This window comes from Glycine soja, chromosome 5 (assembly GCF_004193775.1).
Source record: "Glycine soja cultivar W05 chromosome 5, ASM419377v2, whole genome shotgun sequence".
In the NCBI taxonomy this organism is placed as follows: Eukaryota; Viridiplantae; Streptophyta; class Magnoliopsida; order Fabales; family Fabaceae; genus Glycine; species Glycine soja.
In genome coordinates, this window is record NC_041006.1 from 33,913,921 (window position 1) to 33,935,532 (window position 21,612).

The 21,612-nt window shown below is 32.6% G+C and overlaps 1 protein-coding gene, 1 long non-coding RNA gene and 1 pseudogene across 8 annotated transcripts; 1 reads left to right on the forward strand and 2 right to left on the reverse strand.

The window, feature by feature from the left end:
• The first annotated feature begins 997 nt into the window (after window positions 1–997).
• On the forward strand, window positions 998–11,284 carry LOC114412643. 5 transcript variants are annotated; one of them, XR_003666804.1, is made up of 8 exons: window positions 998–1,143; window positions 1,848–1,913; window positions 2,565–2,612; window positions 3,085–3,265; window positions 4,290–4,507; window positions 4,592–4,865; window positions 4,954–5,102; window positions 11,220–11,284. It is a non-coding gene; the product is annotated as an uncharacterized LOC114412643 (long non-coding RNA). The 5 variants fall into 5 exon arrangements; XR_003666802.1 differs by lacking the exon at window positions 11,220–11,284 and adding an exon at window positions 5,930–6,061; XR_003666801.1 differs by lacking the exon at window positions 11,220–11,284 and having other exon boundaries at window positions 3,067–3,265; window positions 4,954–5,271.
• LOC114412642 (small RNA 2'-O-methyltransferase-like) lies at window positions 5,768–16,193 on the reverse strand. Of its 3 annotated transcripts, none has more exons than XM_028376610.1 (10): window positions 16,038–16,193; window positions 14,779–15,076; window positions 13,687–13,776; window positions 12,792–13,246; window positions 12,461–12,706; window positions 10,464–11,398; window positions 10,224–10,372; window positions 10,032–10,148; window positions 7,276–7,413; window positions 5,768–6,461 (listed from the first exon to the last, which is right to left on the reverse strand). In XM_028376610.1, the coding sequence occupies exons 2-10, from the start codon at window positions 15,046–15,048 to the stop codon at window positions 6,027–6,029; spliced, it is 2,835 nt and encodes a 944-aa protein (XP_028232411.1). In that variant the 5' UTR covers window positions 15,049–15,076; window positions 16,038–16,193; the 3' UTR covers window positions 5,768–6,026. The 3 variants fall into 3 exon arrangements, with proteins under 3 accessions (XP_028232411.1, XP_028232410.1, XP_028232412.1); XM_028376609.1 differs by having other exon boundaries at window positions 10,224–10,375; XM_028376611.1 differs by lacking the exon at window positions 5,768–6,461 and having other exon boundaries at window positions 7,280–8,041; window positions 9,970–10,148; window positions 10,224–10,375.
• A 2,705-nt stretch (window positions 16,194–18,898) lies between these two features.
• On the reverse strand, window positions 18,899–20,842 carry LOC114412646 (annotated as a pseudogene).
• Window positions 20,843–21,612: the final 770 nt, after the last annotated feature.

Consider the following 21,612-nt stretch of genomic DNA (forward strand, 5'->3'; position numbering starts at 1 on the left):
ATAACTATGAGACAAGTCCTTGGGCGCTCCTACGTGCATCCGGCAAAATTGTCAATACATTTAATAATTTTATAATTTTTTTATTTTGTCTTTCCATGAAAAGATATGGATCAATTAATCAGTAAGCTTTCATACATATTAACTGATATATATGAGGCCCAATCCGAAATTCTTTTTTTTAAAAAAAATATATGTTACAAATTAATTCAAACTTATAACTTTCAGTTATTAGTACAACACTCTAACCAATTTAACTAATAGATCGATTATATTTTAAAATAAAAGTTAAATTACTCATTTAATTCTTATAGTTTCATGATTATTACTTTTTTAGTTCATATAGTTTGAAAGTAGTTTTTTAATTACATTTTAATTCTCTTTTAGGTCCTGTAGTTTAAAAGTGTTCTTTTTAATTCTTATAACTTTTATTTTAATTCTCTTTTAGTCCCTATAGTTTAAAAGTGATATTTTTAGTTCCTATGATTTGTATTTTAATTACATTTTAGTCCTTACTACAAATAAAATATAAAAATAATTAACTACAAATTAGTTATAAATTATTAATTATTTTTTGTTATAAATTATCTTACGATAAATTAGTTATAAATTACTTGTTAATATTTTTATAGTTAATTACAATAGATAATATTACTCATATTTTGATGATAAGAAATAAAATAGAATTAAAATATAAAGTATAAGACTAAAAAAAACCACTTTCAAACTATATGAGAATTAAAATACAAATTATAAGAACTAAAAAAAATTACTTTCAAAACTAAAGGGACTAAAATATAATTAAAATCTAAATTATAGAAACTAGAAAAATCATTTTCAAATTATAGGAATCAAATGAATAATTTAACCTAAAACAAATAATGTTATTATACATAACACTAAAATTTCTAGTAAGCTCATCTAACTCAAGGGGTAAAGGTTATATTTCTTATATATTCTAATTTGAATTTATTTTTAATGGATATGAAATTTGGGTTTTTCCGAACACATGGTTCACACACTAACAAATATGTTTTATAGTTCACCATGCTTTCATTTCTTTCTCAAAGTTTCCAAACTCTTTTGTTTGTCATATCCTCAGAACTCAACCAAGACAAAGTCATGCATCAAACAAATATGATGAAGGTACGTACCCACGCTGCTTAATATGTGTGTGACACCCCATCTAAGTTTTTTTGTTATCATTTTATTGGAAAAGGAGAACGTATGCATGTGTATATATGCCGCATGGTTACTTATTTACTAATCATGTATTAAGTGAACCGCAGTTATATATACGCTAGCGTCAAAGTGAGAATTTGGAGATGTTCCGAGCACATCGAAAAACACTTTAATGAGTGTTTGGCAACATGTTTAAAAGCCAGGAAATCGCGTCAAAGTTGTCTAAGACAAGTTGAAGCTTCTGTGTAGTCTGTAGACGTGAAAAAACCACATCAAATGATTGAAAGCAAAACTAAACATGTAACGGAGGGAAACGAAGAAGAGGAACGATTTTAATAGAAGGAAAGAGAGAAGAAAAACACTTACTTGAAAGAGAAGAAAATAATTTATTAGTATTATTTATATTTGGAAGAGAAGGAAGGGATTTTAGTTTTATCCATTCAAAATATTTGAAATTTATTTTTCAAAAAGAATCCCTTTCCTCTCCTCCATTTGTTTCCAAACAAAAATTATGTAAAGAAATTCTAGTTAGCGTAATCCAAATAAATAGTTTGTTGATATCAAGTGATGACTTTGTGCACCATCATAATTGAATATGACGCTTACATCTTGTTTTCACTCTTTAAGTATTTCGCGCTTGATATGTATTTTGGTTTTGTCTTGGGCAGGCCAATTCTAACTTGAATTAAAGAAAGTCAACCTTGATTAGTGATGGACATCCTTCTGAATTCAAGGTATTTGCATGCAACTTTTATGTGTCCAAGGGTTTGTTTGGACAGAGGATTTTGAAGCAGAAGAATATTATTCTCAAAACGGAAAATTGCTCCTCCTTACATTGCTTTCCAAATTCTTCCATCCAAACATAGCCTTAGGCTTCTCACAAAACAAACCGTGGCAATTGAATTCATATACTCGAATTTGTTTTTCTGGCTGAAGAAAACTGTCACATCTAAGAACTAGATTGTATTAGTGCCATTTAGCAACATTTGTTTGTTGAGAAATGCTTGGGTCATATTCTCCAACACACTCTTTTGAATACTCTCTTTTTCATTGGTTGAAATTTATTAGAAATAAAAAAGAATTCCGTTGGTTCTGTATCTTATTTAATGACTTTTTTTTATTTTAAAATTTTCATTACATTTTAACCAATGAGTGAGAGTATGTGTTGTTAGGACTCCTCTTTGTTTGTTATAGCACCTTTATTATACTTCTGCTTGATCAGAATCGTAAAAGAACTTGAATAAATTGGTAACACATTCCTAAAATTTAGTAAGATCCAGCAGTAAATTAACACAAGACAGTGGTTGTGGTTTTCTGTCCTCTCTCTGCTGATATATCAGCTTATATGGAATGATGTTCTAATATACTTCCTTTTATATTCAAAGAGGAGGATATCAAGTAGGGAAAGCTATGTGGACTCTCTTGAAAGAAAGGTTATTCTCTGCCATTTTTCTAAGCATTATCATTGCAATTAATGAAAGTATGATGCTAATATTACATGTTAAAGAACGGTTGTTATGTGCGTGTGTGTAGTTGAAAATAGTGCTAATATTACATGTTGAGTAACTACAACAATGGAGTGGCAGGGGTTCTTTCACTTCTTGTGAGATCTGAATCAGAATATGACATTAAAGTTACTAAAAGAATTGTTCTAAAGTCAAAGAAATAAAGCATTTTGTCTTATGACTCATCATCAGACATTCTTTCAAAAGTTTCTACCACGTTTTCAGAACATTGTCCCATATTTTGTCTCCTGTATTTGTCTCCTACCTGTCCAGTACTTGTTTGGTTGATTTCATGGAATAAATTATTATGCATATCCTTATTGCCAAAATATTCAGTTTGATTAATTTCTTGGTAGTGCACCTTCCTCATTGTCTTAGACAGCAAATCTTTAATTTCCAGTTAACAGCAGCCAGAGGATAACTTTACTATAGAAGAGAATTATAATGAGAATAAGGATAAGAATGATGTTGGTGACAACACGGATGCAGAAAAAGCAAATGATGATGATGATGATGTAGTGGATGACCATCAAGAGGAAGCAAAGTACTTACCAGAGGATGATGGTCCAACGGCTACAGAGGTATCCTATCTTTCTCTAACGAAGTCTTGTCATTACATGCATTCTTACTAATATTCATGTACATTTTTTATGGGGTAAATAAGCCAACACAAAAATAAACTCTATAGTGAAAATCAATTTTCCTATTGCAAGAACGTGTGAGAACCACCAATAAAGTATAAAGTGTAAAATAGAAATTTAAAAAAAAAATAGAAACAATCTGTTTAACATGAAAACCCCTCAATGCAAAGATAAAAATTATAGATCATCCAGACCAAAGAAATAATTCTCCTATAATCAATGAAGATACAAGAAAGCCTCCAACAAGTGCATTAAAACGTGCTATAAACAATTAAATCAAAACAGACCCCTAATTGGTACAATGGAGACAAGAAGATAAAATTACAAAATATAGAGCAGAGAATGCGAAACACTTATCTTTCTCCAGATATTTTTTTCAAGATCCAACCTGACAATTTGAAATATCATGTGTTTAGAACCTGCTGCTCAAAAATCATCCCGATCCAACGGTGAACGAATCTGCAATTATAATCTGAAAAATGCTCTTGGATGGGTATGTGAAAAACACAATGATTTGTAACTGTTTTTTCCTCTCAAATGAATCTATGTATCTCAGTCTCTAATCTGACCATTTCCACTTAAATAAGTGAGACATACTAACCTTCTCATTTGGGCATTTACTCCACAGGGAGTCCAAGCCATTTACCTATGATTCTTAGTCTCTATCATTCCTTCCAGCTTCTGTTACATAAGCAAGCTATTTACCTCTTGCCCTTATACAATCAAGTATAGATTTTAGCATTGCTTTTAAGTGCAATAATTAAACAGATTATCCACATGATTTTTCTCAGTCTACGATTATGAGAAATAGCTTTGCAGCTTGACACTTCTTTCTTGATTAAATAAACATTTTAGCTTTTCATTCTCTACAAAACTTCATTTCCATGCATGTTCTAACCAAAATCAAATGATCGTCTAATAAAGGAAAGCTTGAAGTTCACAAAGTAACTTTTGCTAAACACAGGAACAACACTACAAAGGTCCAGTCACAAAAGATGCAGATGAAAAGAATAAGCCTTCTACACGACATTTCATCCATGGATATCACTTGATCCAAGGACAGATGAATCAACACAGGAATCTCGATGGTTATGACTTAGGGTTGTATGCAATATTTGATGGTCACTCCGGTCATGAAGTTGCAAAATACTTGCAAAGTCATCTATTCGAAAATATACTGAGGTATATCCTGTAGTAACTGTTTTATTTCAGTCTACACCATTACTATTCTCACTAATATTTGATTTCTTAACTATGCATGGATAGCCTGAATTCTGGGAAAATCCAGTGCATGCTGTTAAGAAAGCATGTAAAGCCATGGATGATGACATTTTAGAAAGCATAGCTGATTCTCGTGGAGGATCAACAGCTGTTGCAGCAATACTAATTAATGGAGTAAAGCTACTGGTAGTCAATGTTGGTGATTCTCGAGCAATATCATGCAAAAATGGTCGAGCAAAACCACATACTGTGGATCATGAACCAGAGAAGGAAAAAGATCTTATTGAGAGTAGAGGAGGTTTTGTGTCTAAGAAACCAGGTAATGAGTAATTAAAGTTGGTTGAAAGTGGGTCATTAATGAGGCTTAACCAAGTCCAGTACTGAATTTGCAAAAATATATGATTTAGTTAGGGAATGTTCCCAGAGTGGATGGCCAATTAGCAATGGCATGAGCATTTGGAGATGGAAAACTGAAGGAGCACATTACGGCAGAACCATTCGGAAGATCGATGAAGACACTGAATTCATCATTTTGGCAAGTGATGGCCTATGAAAGGTACGAGGATATTGCATGTATCTTATAATTACTGATGAGGACACTTTGGCTGAAGTAGAGCACTAATTTTAAATTTTAAAGAAAGATACAGGAAATGCAATGCAAAGCCATAAATGTAAATGATAAGAAATTTTGAAAGGAAGAGGAATAATTTCAATTTTTTAATCAATTCCTAACTTATTGCAGAATAACTTAGAACAGTTTTGAGTGATATTTAAGCAACTATATGTCAATTTTTTAATCAATTCCTAACTTATTGCAGAATAACTTAGTCACATATTTTTTAATATCAAAAGATTTTTTATAACTTACAAAAAAAAATCTTAGTGAAATGCCATCAAATTTGTATATATTTATATTATTTAAAGAGTTTAGTGATGATACACAAACAAAATTTATAATTAAATAATAATATAAATTATTTTATATGATCAGTACATAATAATTTTTCTTATTTAAAAGTCCTGATGATATATTAGAAAACTTTTTTATATTAAAAAGAGCCTTTTTATAATCCCTTCAAATCTTAATCCAATATACCTCATTATTCTTATTGTCATGTTACAGAATCAATTTAAATTATAGATTATCCATAAAATTAAAGAATCAAAATATTATTGAAAATATGATTGATAATTTGCTTGACATAATATACTCTTTGGAAGTTAATTTTAAATCATATATTCTTTATTGAACCGATAAGGTAGATGTAATATGCTAATAATATTGAGAAATGCAACGAATGGCAATATTATTATCAACTATTTCCTTTTTCTCTAATCAGTGCCCTGCCTAAACCTGTAAATTCTCTTGCTCTTCTCTCCTAGCATCCACAATCTATCCTGCTTGTCTGCTTTCAAAAACACCGGCAATCCGATTACCTAAAAGAACTGTACGAGTCTCACTGTATAGTTTTCAAAGAATTTATTCTTTTTTACTATTCCATTCCCATATTATACTATAATGGTGTTCATCAGCATGCTTCAGTACATCATCTTCAAGTTTCCAATCCCTTTTAAACACGGCAATCTGTGAAGCATAGCCGGGTTCAACATCAGCAGAACCACCAACCCCACTAAACTCCACATTGTAATTGTGCCGAGCAGCCAAGTCGCATGCCCATTGGGTGAACTGCTCTCTTGTCCACTCAAATTTGTGATCATGATTACGAAATTTACATGACTGTAAGAGGGTTTTCTCGTCTGATTCCTCTTGTTCTTGGGTTGGAGGATTCGACTTCTGGAGTACTACATTGTATTCAAAATTTGGCGTTGAAACAATGAGAATCCTTGGACGAAAAGAACTTAATGCCACATCCCCAAATAGACAAGCTTGATCTTCATCCATATGTTCAATCACCTAAATTGTATAAGCGATTCATATCAAAGGATTCATAGGTGTAAATAGTGTTGCACAAGGAAAAAATTATGTTATCACAGGGCACAGGAACATGACAGTGATAACATAATACAAGAACAATTCAAATATTTAATATAAACTATGAAGTATATTTCCAGTGAATTGGTGCAGAAAGTAACGAGAGGTATACATATGCAATTCCTAGTTATAACAATGCAGAAGTATTTAACTGTTCGTTCATGCATTGGCTAAAGAATGATAATGGCCACGCTAAGCAGCATTACATAGTTAATAAGACTAAGGTGCTTGAAATAGAATGTGTAGATGAATGAATGCTTGCAAACATGAGCATACTACTATGAAACCAGTTACTGGCAGTCACTGCAGAGAAATAAGAAAATTTGAAATCATCATAAATGTTCATCTTCCTCACCTGCTCTACCAACTAATTTCATCCCATGTAGCTATTCCCATGATTGCAAATTTCCATTGTTCACAGTCTAACTCTTTTTTTCACTTCCAATTTCACATGAAGATAATTTAATTCCAGTTTATATTAGATTGGTGTAAAAGCATTGCCTGGTCATACAGAAATCATGACACAATGCAATTTAATAGATCAAACCCAAGTTATTGACGGCAAACTCTTTTGTTAGATACTAAACATATTCTAAACTCAACAATAATCAAATCATGTATCATTATATATGATTTACTTGTAGAAAGAATAGATATGAAATAAGTCTTACATTATGACAGCCATATCAAAATGAAGTGAACAATGGCAGAACATATAAAGGATTATGAAATTTACCTCTAAACAAGTGCCGATATCAAATCCATGCAATTGAGAGCCAAAATTTGTAATCGAACCTTCATAAAGAATTACTGATTTGATGCTTGTCAATTGCCCACCAGCATCTGAATTTGTGACTAGTTTTGAATTAAGTACCTGCAGAACTCGTGCACACAATACCAAGTAGTTTTACTAACAGAAATATATACACACAACAAAAACCAAGCGTTTTTCGACTAAGTGAGCTAGCCTGTCACTTGGATCAAACAATTTCATGATGAAATTTCACATTTATACCCAAGAATAAAATTATGATGTGGGTTTCCCACACAAAGAACTAGGTCCTCCAAGACCATGATCTCCAAGATCAAATGTGCATACTTACTAAATGTGAGCCAGATGCTACTTTAATCAAAGATATCATCCTCGAATATTAAATTAATTCCCTCAACTAAAAAGAGCTCATCCGTGTTAGGTGTTATTGATCAAAAAATAATAAAATAGTATGACCTATTACTTTGATATTTTCAAAAGTTACGGACACTATTATGCGCATAGCAACAATTTGCTAACTTCAGGTGATGAACAAACAAGACTTACACACAGAATGGACAAAATAACAGCCTTCTCAAACTAAGCAAAAAATTTGGGACATGTAACTAAGTCTATAACATTCATCACTTTGACATGTTTTTAAGATCTATCTTGTTCTGACAAGACTACCCCAACATTATATGTTTTGAAAAACTGAATCAAACTTGGTATTGTACAACTAAGCATACACCCTGAGTACTCTACAACAACAACAACAACAACGCCTTATCCCACTAGGTGGGGTCGGCTACATGGATCAACTTCCGCCATAATGTTCTATCAAGTACCATACTTCTATCCAAACCATTAATTTCGAGATCCTTTTTGATAACCTCTCTTATAGTCTTTTTGGGTCTTCCTCTGCCTCGAATTGTTTGTCTTCTCTCCATCTGGTCTACTCTCCTCACTACAGAGTCTACCGGTCTTCTCTCTACATGCCCAAACCACCTAAGTTTATTTTCCACCATCTTCTCTACAATAGGCGCTACTCCAACCCTCTCTCTAATAGCTTCGTTTCTAATTTTATCCTGTCGAGTCTTACCACACATCCACCGCAACATCCTCATCTCCGCTACACCTACTTTATTCTCATGTTGGCTCTTGACCGCCCAACATTCTGTTCCGTACAAAATCGCCGGTCTTACCGCAGTCCGATAAAATTTTCCCTTTAGCTTGATCGGTACCTTTGCATCACATAACACCCCCGATGCTTTTCTCCATTTCATCCATCCTGCTTGAATGCGATGATTCACATCCCCTTCAATTTCCCCATCATCCTGTATTACAGACCCAAGATATTTAAACCGTGTGACTTGAGGGATAATATGGTCTCCTATTTTCACCTCTGAGTTAGAAACCCTCCTTCTTTTGTTGAACTTACATTCCATATACTCCGATTTGCTTCTGCTTAGGCGAAAGCCATGTGTTTCTAGAGCTCGTCTCCAAGTTTCCAACCTCTCATTCAACTCCTCCCTCGACTCTCCAAGGAGGACTATGTCATCTGCAAAAAGCATGCATCTCGGCGCTATCTCTTGGATTTGTTCTGTGAGGACATCCAGAATTAAGGTAAAAAGGTAGGGGCTAAGGGTTGACCCTTGATGTAAACCAATTGTGATGGGAAAATCGTCTGACTCTCCACCCTGTGTCCTAACACTAGTCGATACCCTATCATACATATCTTGGATAGCTCGAATATATGCAACCCTAACCCCTTTCTTCTCTAGAGCTTTCCACAAAATCTCTCTAGGCACTCTATCATACGCTTTCTCCAAGTCAATAAAAATCAAGTGCAAGTCTTGTTGGGCCATGCGATATTGCTCCATCACCCGCCGTAATAAATAAATCGCTTCCATGGTCGACCTTCCCGGCATGAAACCAAATTGATTCTCAGTAACTTGAGTCTCCTTTCTTAATCTCCGTTCGATCACTCTTTCCCATAATTTCATGGTATGACTCATGAGCTTGATTCCCCTATAATTTGCACAATTTTGTATATCCCCCTTGTTCTTATAGATTGGCACTAACGTGCTTCTCCTCCATTCCTCCGGCATGCGTTTTGACCTCATAATTTCGTTAAAGAGTTCGGTGAGCCACTCAAGACCTCTATCTCCAAGAGTTTTCCACACTTCAATAGGTATGTTGTCTGGCCCCACCGCCTTACCATTACTCATTCTTTTCAACGCTTCCTTTACTTCCTGTTTCTGAATCCGACGATAGTACTTATAGTTCCGGTCCTCTTCTCTTGTGTCTAGACTGCTAGAGTCATATCCATAACCATCATTAAATAAGTTGTGGAAATACGCCTTCCACCTTTCCTTGATATCCTTTTCATGCACTAAGACTTTGCCTTCTTCATCCTTAACACACTTTACTTGATCCAAATCTCTAGTCTTCCTCTCTCTACCCTTAGCAAGCCTATATATAGATCTTTCTCCGTCCCTGGTTCCTAGAGCTTGGTATAGTCCGTCAAAAGCTTGGGCTCTTGCCTCACTCACCGCCTTTTTGGTTTCATTTCTAGCTATCTTATACTTATCCCAAGTTTCAGAATTTCTACACCTAGACCACTCCTTGAAACACTCCTTTTTTACTCTAACTTTGCTCTGAACATTTTCATTCCACCCTGAGTACTCTAAAAAAACAAAAATGAAAACTGTTATATGAAAGTGAATGTAAGATGCAACCTTTGCAGCACGGCTAAGACCCTTCTGTGAAATATCAACACCAGCCATTTTCTTTAAAGACGTTGGATAATTTAACAATGCTTCCAACAAGCTTCCAGAACCACATCCAAAATCAATCTGTGATGAAAGAGAACATCAAATTCACAATTCAGAATAACCAAAGAAAACCAAAGACGAAAATATTTTGTATACCAACGTAGTAGCATGGGATTCTAGAATTTGTTGCACTGCAAATTCCACTCGTTGCTTTGAAAGTGGAGGGCTAAAAAGAGCCTGCTCCATTCTTTCCTCAGGAGGTTCAGCAACCCTGATCAAACTTATTTCATATTCCATACAACAGTCTTCTGAAAAATAAAAATATAAAGGCATTGACACAGTCAGCAATTTAACCCACACTGAACCAGGGGGGGAAGTTGAGAGAAGGCAACTCACTAGAAGATAACGAGGCCAGCATTTTGACTGAATCACCAGCTGAAGCAAAAATCAACTCAGTAGTAAGTAAGTTTGAAGAGAAATAAGCGCACTGACCAACAGACATCTGCATCACAACATCTTCAACATAGGAAACCACAGCACCAATTCCCACTTCAAACTCAAACTCATCACAAACTTCAATAACTTCTTTCAGATTCTCACCCTCTACAGCCAAAGAAACTGAATACCTTATACAAGGTAAAGATCCATTGGATGGACAGACACCAGAATATGGACCTTCAATCTTTAACGAGTGCACTATATTTCCCAGCATGTCACATGAAGAATTCATATAGATTGATTCAACTAAATTATTGCATTGAATTCCATTAAGCTGACCATTGTGAGTTGATTGGCCTGCTAAAATATCTCTGATAATGTTTTTGAAATAGATCTGAATATTAAAGTTGTCTGCAGTCTCATAAAGCTGCTCAAAAGGGAGAATCATACTCCTAAAACACATGTTCAGCCATGATAGAACTTTCAATGAAGCATTCTGAATAGCATCATTCTGCTTCTTATAACAATCCTTTGGGGAACACGAAAGTATTAAATCTCCACACCTAGAAAGTAATTTTATTTCACATTTAAACAACTCAGAATCTGAATGCTTTGGACTTGTTACAGAGACCCCATTGACACATTCAATCACATTCTCATCAGATTCTGCAACCTTCAAACATGATCCTGATAATCCAGATGTTGTTTTGATAGGATGAAATGAAAAGAGAGGTTCAGACAGACGGTGCTGGCGGCAAAACATACAAAGTATATCCCTGGGAAGAGAACCCCTCCAGTTTGCTCTTGAGGTGAATCTTGATGGCAACTCAGATGCGAGCATTGCCTCTCTAGACAATTTATAAATCCCACCTGGGGTCTTCCCTAGAAGCATCCTGTATTGCAATCTGATAGTCATTAAATGATGCAAACTTGCACAATTTTGCAGAGATAGATATTGACAAATCCTTATTGCCCAAAAAAGACAAAATTGTAAATGATGTTCACCAAAGAAAATGTTTGGCAAATGTACAATTCAAGGGACAAAATTTGACTATGTCAGACTCAAAAAGGGTAAGGCATATGAGAAACCAAAGTCTGAAGATGTTGGGTACCCATAGCCCTTAGTTAGTTAGTTAGTAGGCTGGAATAATTTAAATAAGGCATGTTGCCTATAAACAAGAGGAGCTTGAGAGAAATATCTATCATCCGAGTAAGGATTGTACTGTTAGAGAGTGGGGAGAAAACAAGGTCTATCGAATATCCTGATTATTCAATAAAATCCACTTAGTTTCTGATCCAGTTTCTATCAGAAGAACAGGTAAACTTCTGAGTTTAAGAATAAAAGGCTCCTACCTATTGTAAACATTCAGTTTGGAGAGACAGCAGGATTTTTTTTTTTTGTCATCACATTATGTATTTTTTAAAAGCTTGTGATATTTTTCTTCCATAAAAATAGTATTATTATTTTTTGCCCCCACTAAGAAAAAATTCTGGATTTGCCACTGGTTACAGCCTAATTACTTTATCTGTTCCTTGTTTCTCTTCCTCTACTATCATTTTTTTATCTCTATAAACTTCAGTAATCATGGTGGTGCCTAGGAAACACCTGGAGAAATTATTGTTTAGATAGATTGATCATTAATAGTAAGTTTGTCAGAATAGAAAGAGCAGAATAAGGCAGATAAAATAATCAGCATTACTTTAGTTCAGATAACAAAGGAGTAAAGATGAAGTTTTCTACAATCAAAGCACCAACAAAAACATTTTAGAAGTTGTTCTGCAAAAGCAAAAAAAATACTTTGGTTGGCCACTATGATACAGCAAAAGTGCATGACATGATAACAGTAACACCTTTATTTATATCAAGTATTACTAGTAAGTTTAACCTTGAAGGCAATACAAGGTTGACAATTATGCAATAAACAATTCAATGAATCATTTGAATTTAAAGAGACCTGTAATATAACCGAACCGTAACATCCTCATAGAAAAGATCTCTAGATTTCCGTGTATATCCAATGGATGCTAATATTGCATCACCAGTTATATCTTGCCCCGCGAAGTAACTTGCCCTTACATTCAGAGATCCCTTTAAATAAAGGGTTTCTTTTCCATTTGGAAATTTAGAAGATAGATCCAGTAGATATGATTTTGAAGCAGTAAAGAACAGCCTTGTCTCAGAAGAAGCTTTTCCCAAATTCCTGTAGAGCCCCAGTAGACAAGAATAAGTTAGAAAGCAATCATCAAAACTAGGAAACTTTTCTGTAATGTCATCAGTCATCATACCTTGAAATCAGAACATTGGAGGCATCTTCAAAACCAAGTTCATATGCAATGATATCAAGGTAATATTCTCTTGAAGAAATATGAAGAGTCACTGCTTCAATAGATTGTTCCACTGAACTAGGAATGTGTACGGCAGTAACCTGAATGCATTCTTGAGAACCATTTTCTTTCATCAATGACTCTATAATATCTTGTGGATATGGACTCAGCCTTCTAATCCAGAGATGTCGTTCAGAAGTAGCAAGAAACTGGTGTAAGTTTGCAGTGGCATTCATTATGTATGAAATAACTAAAAATGGGTTTGACTCCACCTCAGGATTAATACATTTACACAAGCTGAAAAGCTTTGCATCATAGAAAGCAATGACAGAAATAGGAATGGAACCACAAAGATCACCTTTCCTCAACAAAGTTGCTCGAATGTGACCACTGAGTGGATGATCACATACAACAAACTGTAGAAGTATCAAATGGCAAAGAAAAATGGATATCAGACTGATTTAAAATTCACTAACAGACAATACTGGAACAACATGGCATCTAAAGTTAAATTTCCTTTTGACTAATTTGTCACTGTGATATAGCTATCCAAGATAATTGTAAATTCTTTACTAAAATTAAAGTATAGAAGGAAGAGACAAAAACCGCAAATGAAGTAGATATAAAGAATTCATAGAATTTAATGTCTCCCAACTAGAAATGTCCAACAGATTTTAGGGATCAGACCAGTGCTAAAAGAATTATTTGCTTGCCACTAAACAATTTGGTAAAGACTAAAGAACCAAAAGAATATAGCACTTTTATCCAATCCTCCGTCATTTTATCTTTAAAATTTATACAGGATGTGTGTCCTAGCTTCATGGCCTAATATACAAGGTTAAAACAAATTACCTACCTTTTCAGAAAATATGTAGGCAATTCGAGATACTAAACTTTCTTGTGCTTCCTGTGGAGTGGGATCAATGGCCTCTGTACAAATGCCAAGCTGCAGGAGACTAATTAATAGTTGTATCACGGTGAAAGTTAAAATGTCATAATCCTCAAGACAATAAACACTTGAATAAAAGATATAACAATATAAAGCCAGTTCCTATGTAGCAGAAAAAATTTATAAGAAAACATCACATTACCATTGAAATAGGATGCATACATATAAAACAAATTGTAGCAGTAGAATCAATATAAAAAAAAACTTCGTACCCCATTGCCCGGAGGCTCTTCGCTATGCGAAGGTATGGGGGAGGGATATTGTACGCAGCCTTACCCTTGCATATGCAAAGAGACTGTTTCCAGATTCGAACCCATGACCAACAAGTCACCAAGGCACAACTTTACCGCTGCACCAGGGCTCGCCCTCTAGCAGTAGAATCAATATCAGAAAAAAAAAAATTATATGCCTATCCATAACATTTTTGAGAGATTATATATATGTTTGAAACAATGAGACAATGAGTCCGGATAAATACGATCAAGCCCACATAAAAAATCCCCTCCAATACAGGGAAATGGCCAAAAAAAAAAAAAACATCCATAAAAAATTCCGGCAATTTAAGTTCCAGACTTCCGGTTAAATGAATAACACATTACAGAAGCATGATTATTACTGAAAATACTCCCTTTGCTATCCTAGAAGACACAAAAGAGTAATATTCACATAAGAGGCAATACCAAAGTGTCTGGCATTGACATTTTCAAATGCAAGAAAACAAACCCATCCTACCCACTTGACCATGATCATCTTCAAAGTAGGACTAAAACTAAATATAATCATTAATAGCCATTCATAAGGCACGTGAGATAACACTTGTTAGAACAAATTGATAAAAAAATTCAAAAGGCAGGTGAGATAAGGCTGTAGCTAGATTCAACATAATTGTGACTGAAGAAAAGTAAATGCTGTTCATATCACAAGTTCACAACAATCATACACAGAATGATGACATAATAAGAATTAATAATTTACACAATGATCGGAACTGAATGATACCTTCTCTATAGCAATCTCTGCTGCAGATTGCTCTGCATCCTTCTTTTTCTTAAAGGTCCCTGAAACAACAGAAAGTTCTGGAAGCTGCAATGTGCAACGATAAAGGCAAGGACCCATTTGTGGAATACTCAATCCTGGACATTCAGTTTGAGGAAGCTCCTTCACTTCCTCCACCACATAGCAAGCCCTATTGCCAAAATTTTGGTGTATTATAGCCTTAGGTGTAAGGGTTGGTTTTTTTGGTGCAACAACATGTTCTCTTGTTTCCATGGCAAAAAGCTCAGATCATCCCACTATCCTAGAAAACAAAAAAAAAAGGGTAAACAAGAACTTGTCAATCTCCTACATACTGGAATATCATCAGATCAACAATAAAATAGTACTTTTTAAGTGGTAACTAGCATATAATCTAGATTGTACAGAATAAATAACACATACATTAGCAATTTATCATTCAAATTTTCTTGAAGGCATAGTAAAATATTTAACTTAAGGATTGGCGGAATGCATTAGATTAAAACCTAATTTATTCTTCAACCAGTATTTGTAAGGAAAACAAAATCAAACCCTCAAACCTCAATCATATGCATTTCAAAAAGTTATAACCTCGGTAATATCTGTTAATCCAAGCTAAACACTCCAGAAATTTCCCAAACCAAACCTAACTTATTCATTCTTCAATCAGTACTTTTTTTTCTTGGGGGGGGGGGGGGGGGGGGGGTATCAAACCCAAGCAAAAGTGTAACCGCGGTAACATTTGTTAATCCAAACTAATCATTCCACACAAATTTCCTAAATATATTTTCACCAACACACACAGAGAGAGAATTTAATTTATAAACAAAAGGCAAGTAATTAGCAGTTGCCTAATGCATAAAGAACTATATTACTCTTAACCAAGAATGTTTTACTTATTTTCGGATAATAACTAGAAGAAAAAAAAATTGAAGAGTTCCATTTCGTAGCCGATTACCAGCACAGGGAACAATGCTTGTGCTGGCGTCAAAATTGAAACCAAATATTAAAAAAAGTAAAACAGTTTTGCTCCCACACTATTGAAACGGTGAAGAGGAAGCCCAAGCAAAGCTTTCACAATGATCGTAATAAAACAAAAGGACATGAATGGAATTAAGCGCGGAATATCGAAGCGAATGTGGAGGGGAGTATCAGAATTCAGAACCAAGTTGAGGATAGAAAAGCGCTTCAAAGCATTTACATTTAAACATTCGAAAAAAGAAAGAAAAAGAAGTGATGAGAACCTTGGTTGAGTTGAGTGCGGGAGGAGCAATGGGGTTTGGAATGAAGAGTGAGTGTGAGGGAAGAGGAGAGGGAAAGGTTTTCTTTTCATTTCAAGTGCTTTTGGCTTTGCCTTCATTCTGCTGCCAGGTGCTAACTTCCTCGTTAAGTCTTTTTTTATTTTTTTCAAACTAACTTATATGACACTTGACATCGAAATAACTAGTTATTAAGATGGTTTACCAGTCACGGAGCCTCAATTAAAATTTTGGGGGAACCAAAATAAATTTCATGAATATTTTTAATATGCAATATCACACTAAATTGCAATATAAATACAAAGTTATGAAGAAAAATAATCAATTACATAAAAAATGATAAATTGTTTATATAATTATTATAAATAAAAATAGATAAAATCTATAATCATCTACTTGAAAATGCATAAAAAAATTTAGCATTAAGATAGGAAAAATACATTATATGCTAAGCATTACATATATTTAGAAGGAAATGATTATTTTATCAAAGTATAGCTTGCACAACAATAATATCAAGATAAAAAGTACACATTAGGTGTTCAGAGAATAAAAAGTGAGAAAGAAAGAGAAACAACTAATATGTATGTTTGTGTTAAGAAAAAAGTATCAAAAATTCTTAAAAATGTTAAAATTATAATTGACCAAAAGAGAAGCAACAAATGATGAGCTTTTTATTTTCGCGGAAAAGAAATAACTTTTATCCTAAATTGTAAGTTAATTGAGTTAAGATAAAAGAAACTAAGCATTAGAAATAATTATTTTTTTATAAATCATATTATTATTATTATAGATATATATGTTTATAATTTTGAAAAACTATTTTTGATGGGGGAGGGGGGGGCCATGGCTCCCCGTCCCTATATGGCTCCGTCAGTGTGGTTTACCAAATGAAATTTTATTGGTTATTACACGAACCATACATGTCATATTTTGATTAGGTTAATTTATTACTTTTACTTGTATTTTTAGTTGAATTTAAAGGTGGTAAAACAGTTTTAATCATACGGTTAAAATTTTATATTATTATTCAATCATAAATTATAAATATTATAAATGGTCAGCCTTTTAAGATAGTAAAAATTAATAAGTTTATTATAAATAATGCTATGTAATTAAAATAATAGTATAAAATTATAATATTTTACATTGCTACTCTATGTTAACACTAACTTTTTTTCTTTTTTTTTTTTTTATTTTGGTCTCTTAAGAGCATGTTTAAAGCGAGTGCTTAAATGAATTGTTTAAAGTTAAGCTGTTATTTAACAATTTTTTCATTAGAGTTGATGATTTGATAGTGTATTGTTTAAGTTCATTGTTTATACAATCGTTCCTTAATTAATTATTATAAAAAAAATATTTTTAATCCAAAATTTAATGTGACTTAAGTTAAATACTTAATCTATCAACTTTAGTATTAAAATAAATTTTTGAATAAAGTTCTTAAATTTTTGTAGTATTGCAGGTCTCACAAGTTCAAGATAAATAACTTACATAATACATGTTCTAATAATACATTATTCGAGTTTATTGTCATTGAAATTTTCTATTAATGATTGCTAACTTGAAATTTTAAATTGCTATCTCCGCTTAAAATATTTACAAAATACATTTATTAAACCATTCTAAAAGTCTTTTTATCTCAAAATGCACTGATTTTTAATATTAAAATTTATCTGACACGCAATATTTCATGAATGTTCTATTTGGCACAAAGAAAAAAAAATAATAGATGGATGAAAATAAGGAAGGGAAAGATAAATCATAAGCGAAAAAAGAGATTTTATTATTACTAAATGTGTTATATATTTATTAGTAATAATGTTATTATTAATATAATTAGATTGATATTATTATTAGCATATATTAATAATATAAATTAATGAATTAATATATATTAATATAATTCTATATAAATTTAAATATACTTATACAAATAGTAGTATACTAACAACAATTATCATTAATTTGTTAGCATACAAATACTTTTTTTAAATAAAAAAAACTTTTTATTTAATAGATATTTTTTATATCATGATACTATATTTATAATAATATCATTTTAATAAAAATTATAAAATATAAGTTAATTTGAGTTATATATTTTTTTTTGTTTTACGATTAAACAATACATAATATTAAAATCGATATAATGTACTAATCTTGATCAAATTGTATTCGAGTTTAAATAAATGACCCAGTCAAATTTTATGTTGGACAATGATGATAAAAATAAATTCATCCCTTACTAAGCTCCTAGTGTATTAAGTTGTACCAAGTAATAAATCTTTAAAAGGTAAGAGATCCAGTGTTGTCTCAGGGTTGAAGGTCGATTTACAATTTTGCCAACACAAATCTAATAGAAATCAGAAAAAATATTTATATTTGATTTGATTGAAGAAATCCTTAAGTTGCATCCAAATTTACCTAACCCCAATAAAAAGAGGTTTAGTTAGACATGAAAAAAAAAATAACAATAAACATAGAAAAGGAAAATAGAACTCCATACACGCCTCAAGAGATTTGAGCTTTCATTCTAGTCGAGTAGTCGTTCACTTGTATCCGTAGATCGAGCTCCTAGAGAGTTAGAGACACAAAGAAGAAAAACCTAGATGATGGCTCCAAAATTAGAGAATGGATTCAATGGTAGTCTTTTTTTTTTATCTATTAGAACTCTAATTCTCATTCTTTATTATGAAAAATAAACACATAAGAGAATAAATAAGAATCCTAATTAAAATTTTAAAATAAAATAATAATATCTTTCATTCTTATATTCTAAAATTATTTATTTAAAAAAAACAAATATAATTTAGAATAAATATAGTGTATAATCTCCTAAAAACTTAAAAAAGTGAAATAATTCAATAGATTATCACCTATCAAATGCTGCCTTTATTTCTTTTGATCGTCATAGATATTTAGATACCATAGATGGCACTACTTATATTAGCAATTTAGCATGTCACTATGCACCTATCGATCAAATATATTATTTAGGTAAAGAATGAAGAACGAGGAGAATATTTGAAGTGTTGGTGTGGAAGTTGTTCTGCCACCAATAGGTAGAAAATCCCCATTACGCCAGTGTGCCCAGGGCTGCTACTGTAGTTGGATTCCATAGTGAAAGTTTTACCATCAATTATCTTCACAGAACCTGGTGGAGGATAACATGTGCTCATTCCTACAATGTAATTTGTAATTTGCCTCATTTCCTGCTTCTTTTCCATTTCCATATCTTGGTATTCAAGAGCATATAACCCTTCCATCCTGAAAACAAGTTACATTACAATATATAAATTTTAAATCAAAATTTATTAGTAATTGCAATTTTTCATCTTTTGTTTTTCATTGTATACCAAATGTAAGCAAAAAGATGCAATTACTAATATATTGTCAGCAAACAATTCACTGCTCTGAGCTCTCACCATTTTCTTGTAAAATAAACTTGTGATAATCAACTGAAAACTATTAAATGGAAAGACTAAAAGAAAAAAGAGGTACAGATCTACAATCCCTTTTAATTTAAGGGGCAGGGCTATTTTTCATTACCTTGTTGAATGATTAGTTTTTATATAATGTCATGCCACAAAAGACTAAAAACGCTATACCCAAATATTTAAGAAAGACAAATATTGAAAATCACATATAGGGTTCATCCAATGGCACCTGAACGCTGATGAGCAACACCATAGATGACATAACCACCCTTTTTCATTGGGAGACTTGTTCTCTTCACATCAAGACATCCATTACCATCCTTGTGGTCAGTGCTGCAAGATTCAACCTGATAATCAATCAGCAACAAAGAAACTATCACTGTTGGTCACTTATATCATACCAAACCATCTGTTTTGGAATTATGTTTAGAAATTAAATTGAAATTGAGATAATCTGTTATTCTGTTCACATGCTTCTTGATGAATTCACTTATCCGGGAATCATGCTCAGGATTAATCATTCCTCTAGAATCATGTGATGGTTTTATAGTATCCGTCACATGAAGAATATAAATCTTAACATGAACCATGAACTTGTCCCAGTCAACCCACTTTACCGTGTATCTTAGGTAGAGGCTCCTCTTTGTTCCGTCAAAGCCTTCCCTCAACCTGCATTGCATTTGATCATAGCAGCAAAACATACCTCCTTTATAGTCTGGTCTTAGAGGCTCTCCATTTTCATCCTTTGTAACATTATAAAGGTCACACTTACACTCAGTGCACCCCATTTTATCCACCAAACCGCGTGTATCAATGGCATGGACCTTGATCATCCACTTCTCCACATACCCCTTGTGGAATTTCTGCAGGATTACCAACAACTATCCCAAAAAGATCCGGAACGTCCGTGTCTGTTCGTCGTGTTTCAGATCCAAGGCCATAGTATTGTGGAAGAATATCTCTCTGGCATGTGCCACTGTTCCTCACCAAAATATAATCAGAGTGGTTAAGTGTCCAAGGCCATCATCATACCTTGTGTGTGTCACATCTTTACGTTGTTGATAGTATATCTCACAACAATCCAGTGGTGGAGATAAGTTTCATGGAGAGGCACAGGGTTCCCTGCTTCATCAACTACTTCACCACTGAAACTCTTGAGTGCAACGTGACCTCTTGGAAACTCAATGTCATAATAATGCCTTGTGGTAGCTGATCCTGGTCCAAGTTCAAACTTGGGGGACAGAAAAACAGTTGATTTCACTTTCATATTACTTTCTGTCTTCCCAAAATCTTCGAAGTAACCACAAGTATTGCCAATGAAAATAACAAGCCTCGAGATACAAAACCCATGTTGATCTGTCAACAATATCTTTATTAGTATAGTATCTAATCTAACTAGTCATTGATTTTACAAATAAATAAAGAATACTTTAATTATTATTATAGTCTATTGAGATATGTTTTTTTCCCTAAAATTTAAAAATATTTTTTTATCCTTGAATTTTGAAAAATTATTTTTTATCCTTTAAGATAATAAAATGACACTTTATAATGATTTTTAAGTATTTTGTGACAATTTTTAAATACAAATTTAAATGGTTAAAAATAATAATTAATTTAAGATAGTTAAAAATTATTATGTCAATTTATTATTACTAAAAATATAATTTTTAAAATTTAGAGACTAAAAAAATATTTAAATTTCAAAGAATAAAAAAAATTCATACCCAAATTCAGGACTAAAGCATTAATTTTGCAATAAAAAATATATCAAACAGAATGAAAATTGTAAGGAAAATTCACTTATGGACAAGACAGTAAAAGGGAATTAATTCTGCAATTAGAAATGATCAAAAAGGGAAATCTAGATGTAGACAAACATTGCACGTTGTCCTCACTAAGAATCCAAACAGAGGTTTAAACTGCAAAACTCAAAAGGGAAAGAGCATATACTTTGAATTTTTATCAATTTAAGATCAAAAGGGAAAACAGACAAACATTATTTTTTTAATTATTCTATTTATCCTGCACTGATTTTCCTTACGTATTCTTTATGAAAATTGTTACTAACTTGCATGGAAAATTTAATTAATATTATTTAAATATTTCTCATTAAAATT

Bases quoted from the DNA above. Each gene is read 5' to 3' on its own strand.
- LOC114412642 (XM_028376609.1), bottom strand. From the start codon at position 15,048: ATGGAAACAAGAGAACATGTTGTTGCACCAAAAAAACCAACCCTTACA. The intron at 10,149-10,223 runs GTATACAAAATA...CTTTCATCACAG, and splicing joins AATCCCATGCTACTACGTTG to ATTGATTTTGGATGTGGTTC. The intron at 6,462-7,275 runs GTAAATTTCATA...TATACAATTTAG, and splicing joins ATATCGGCACTTGTTTAGAG to GTGATTGAACATATGGATGA.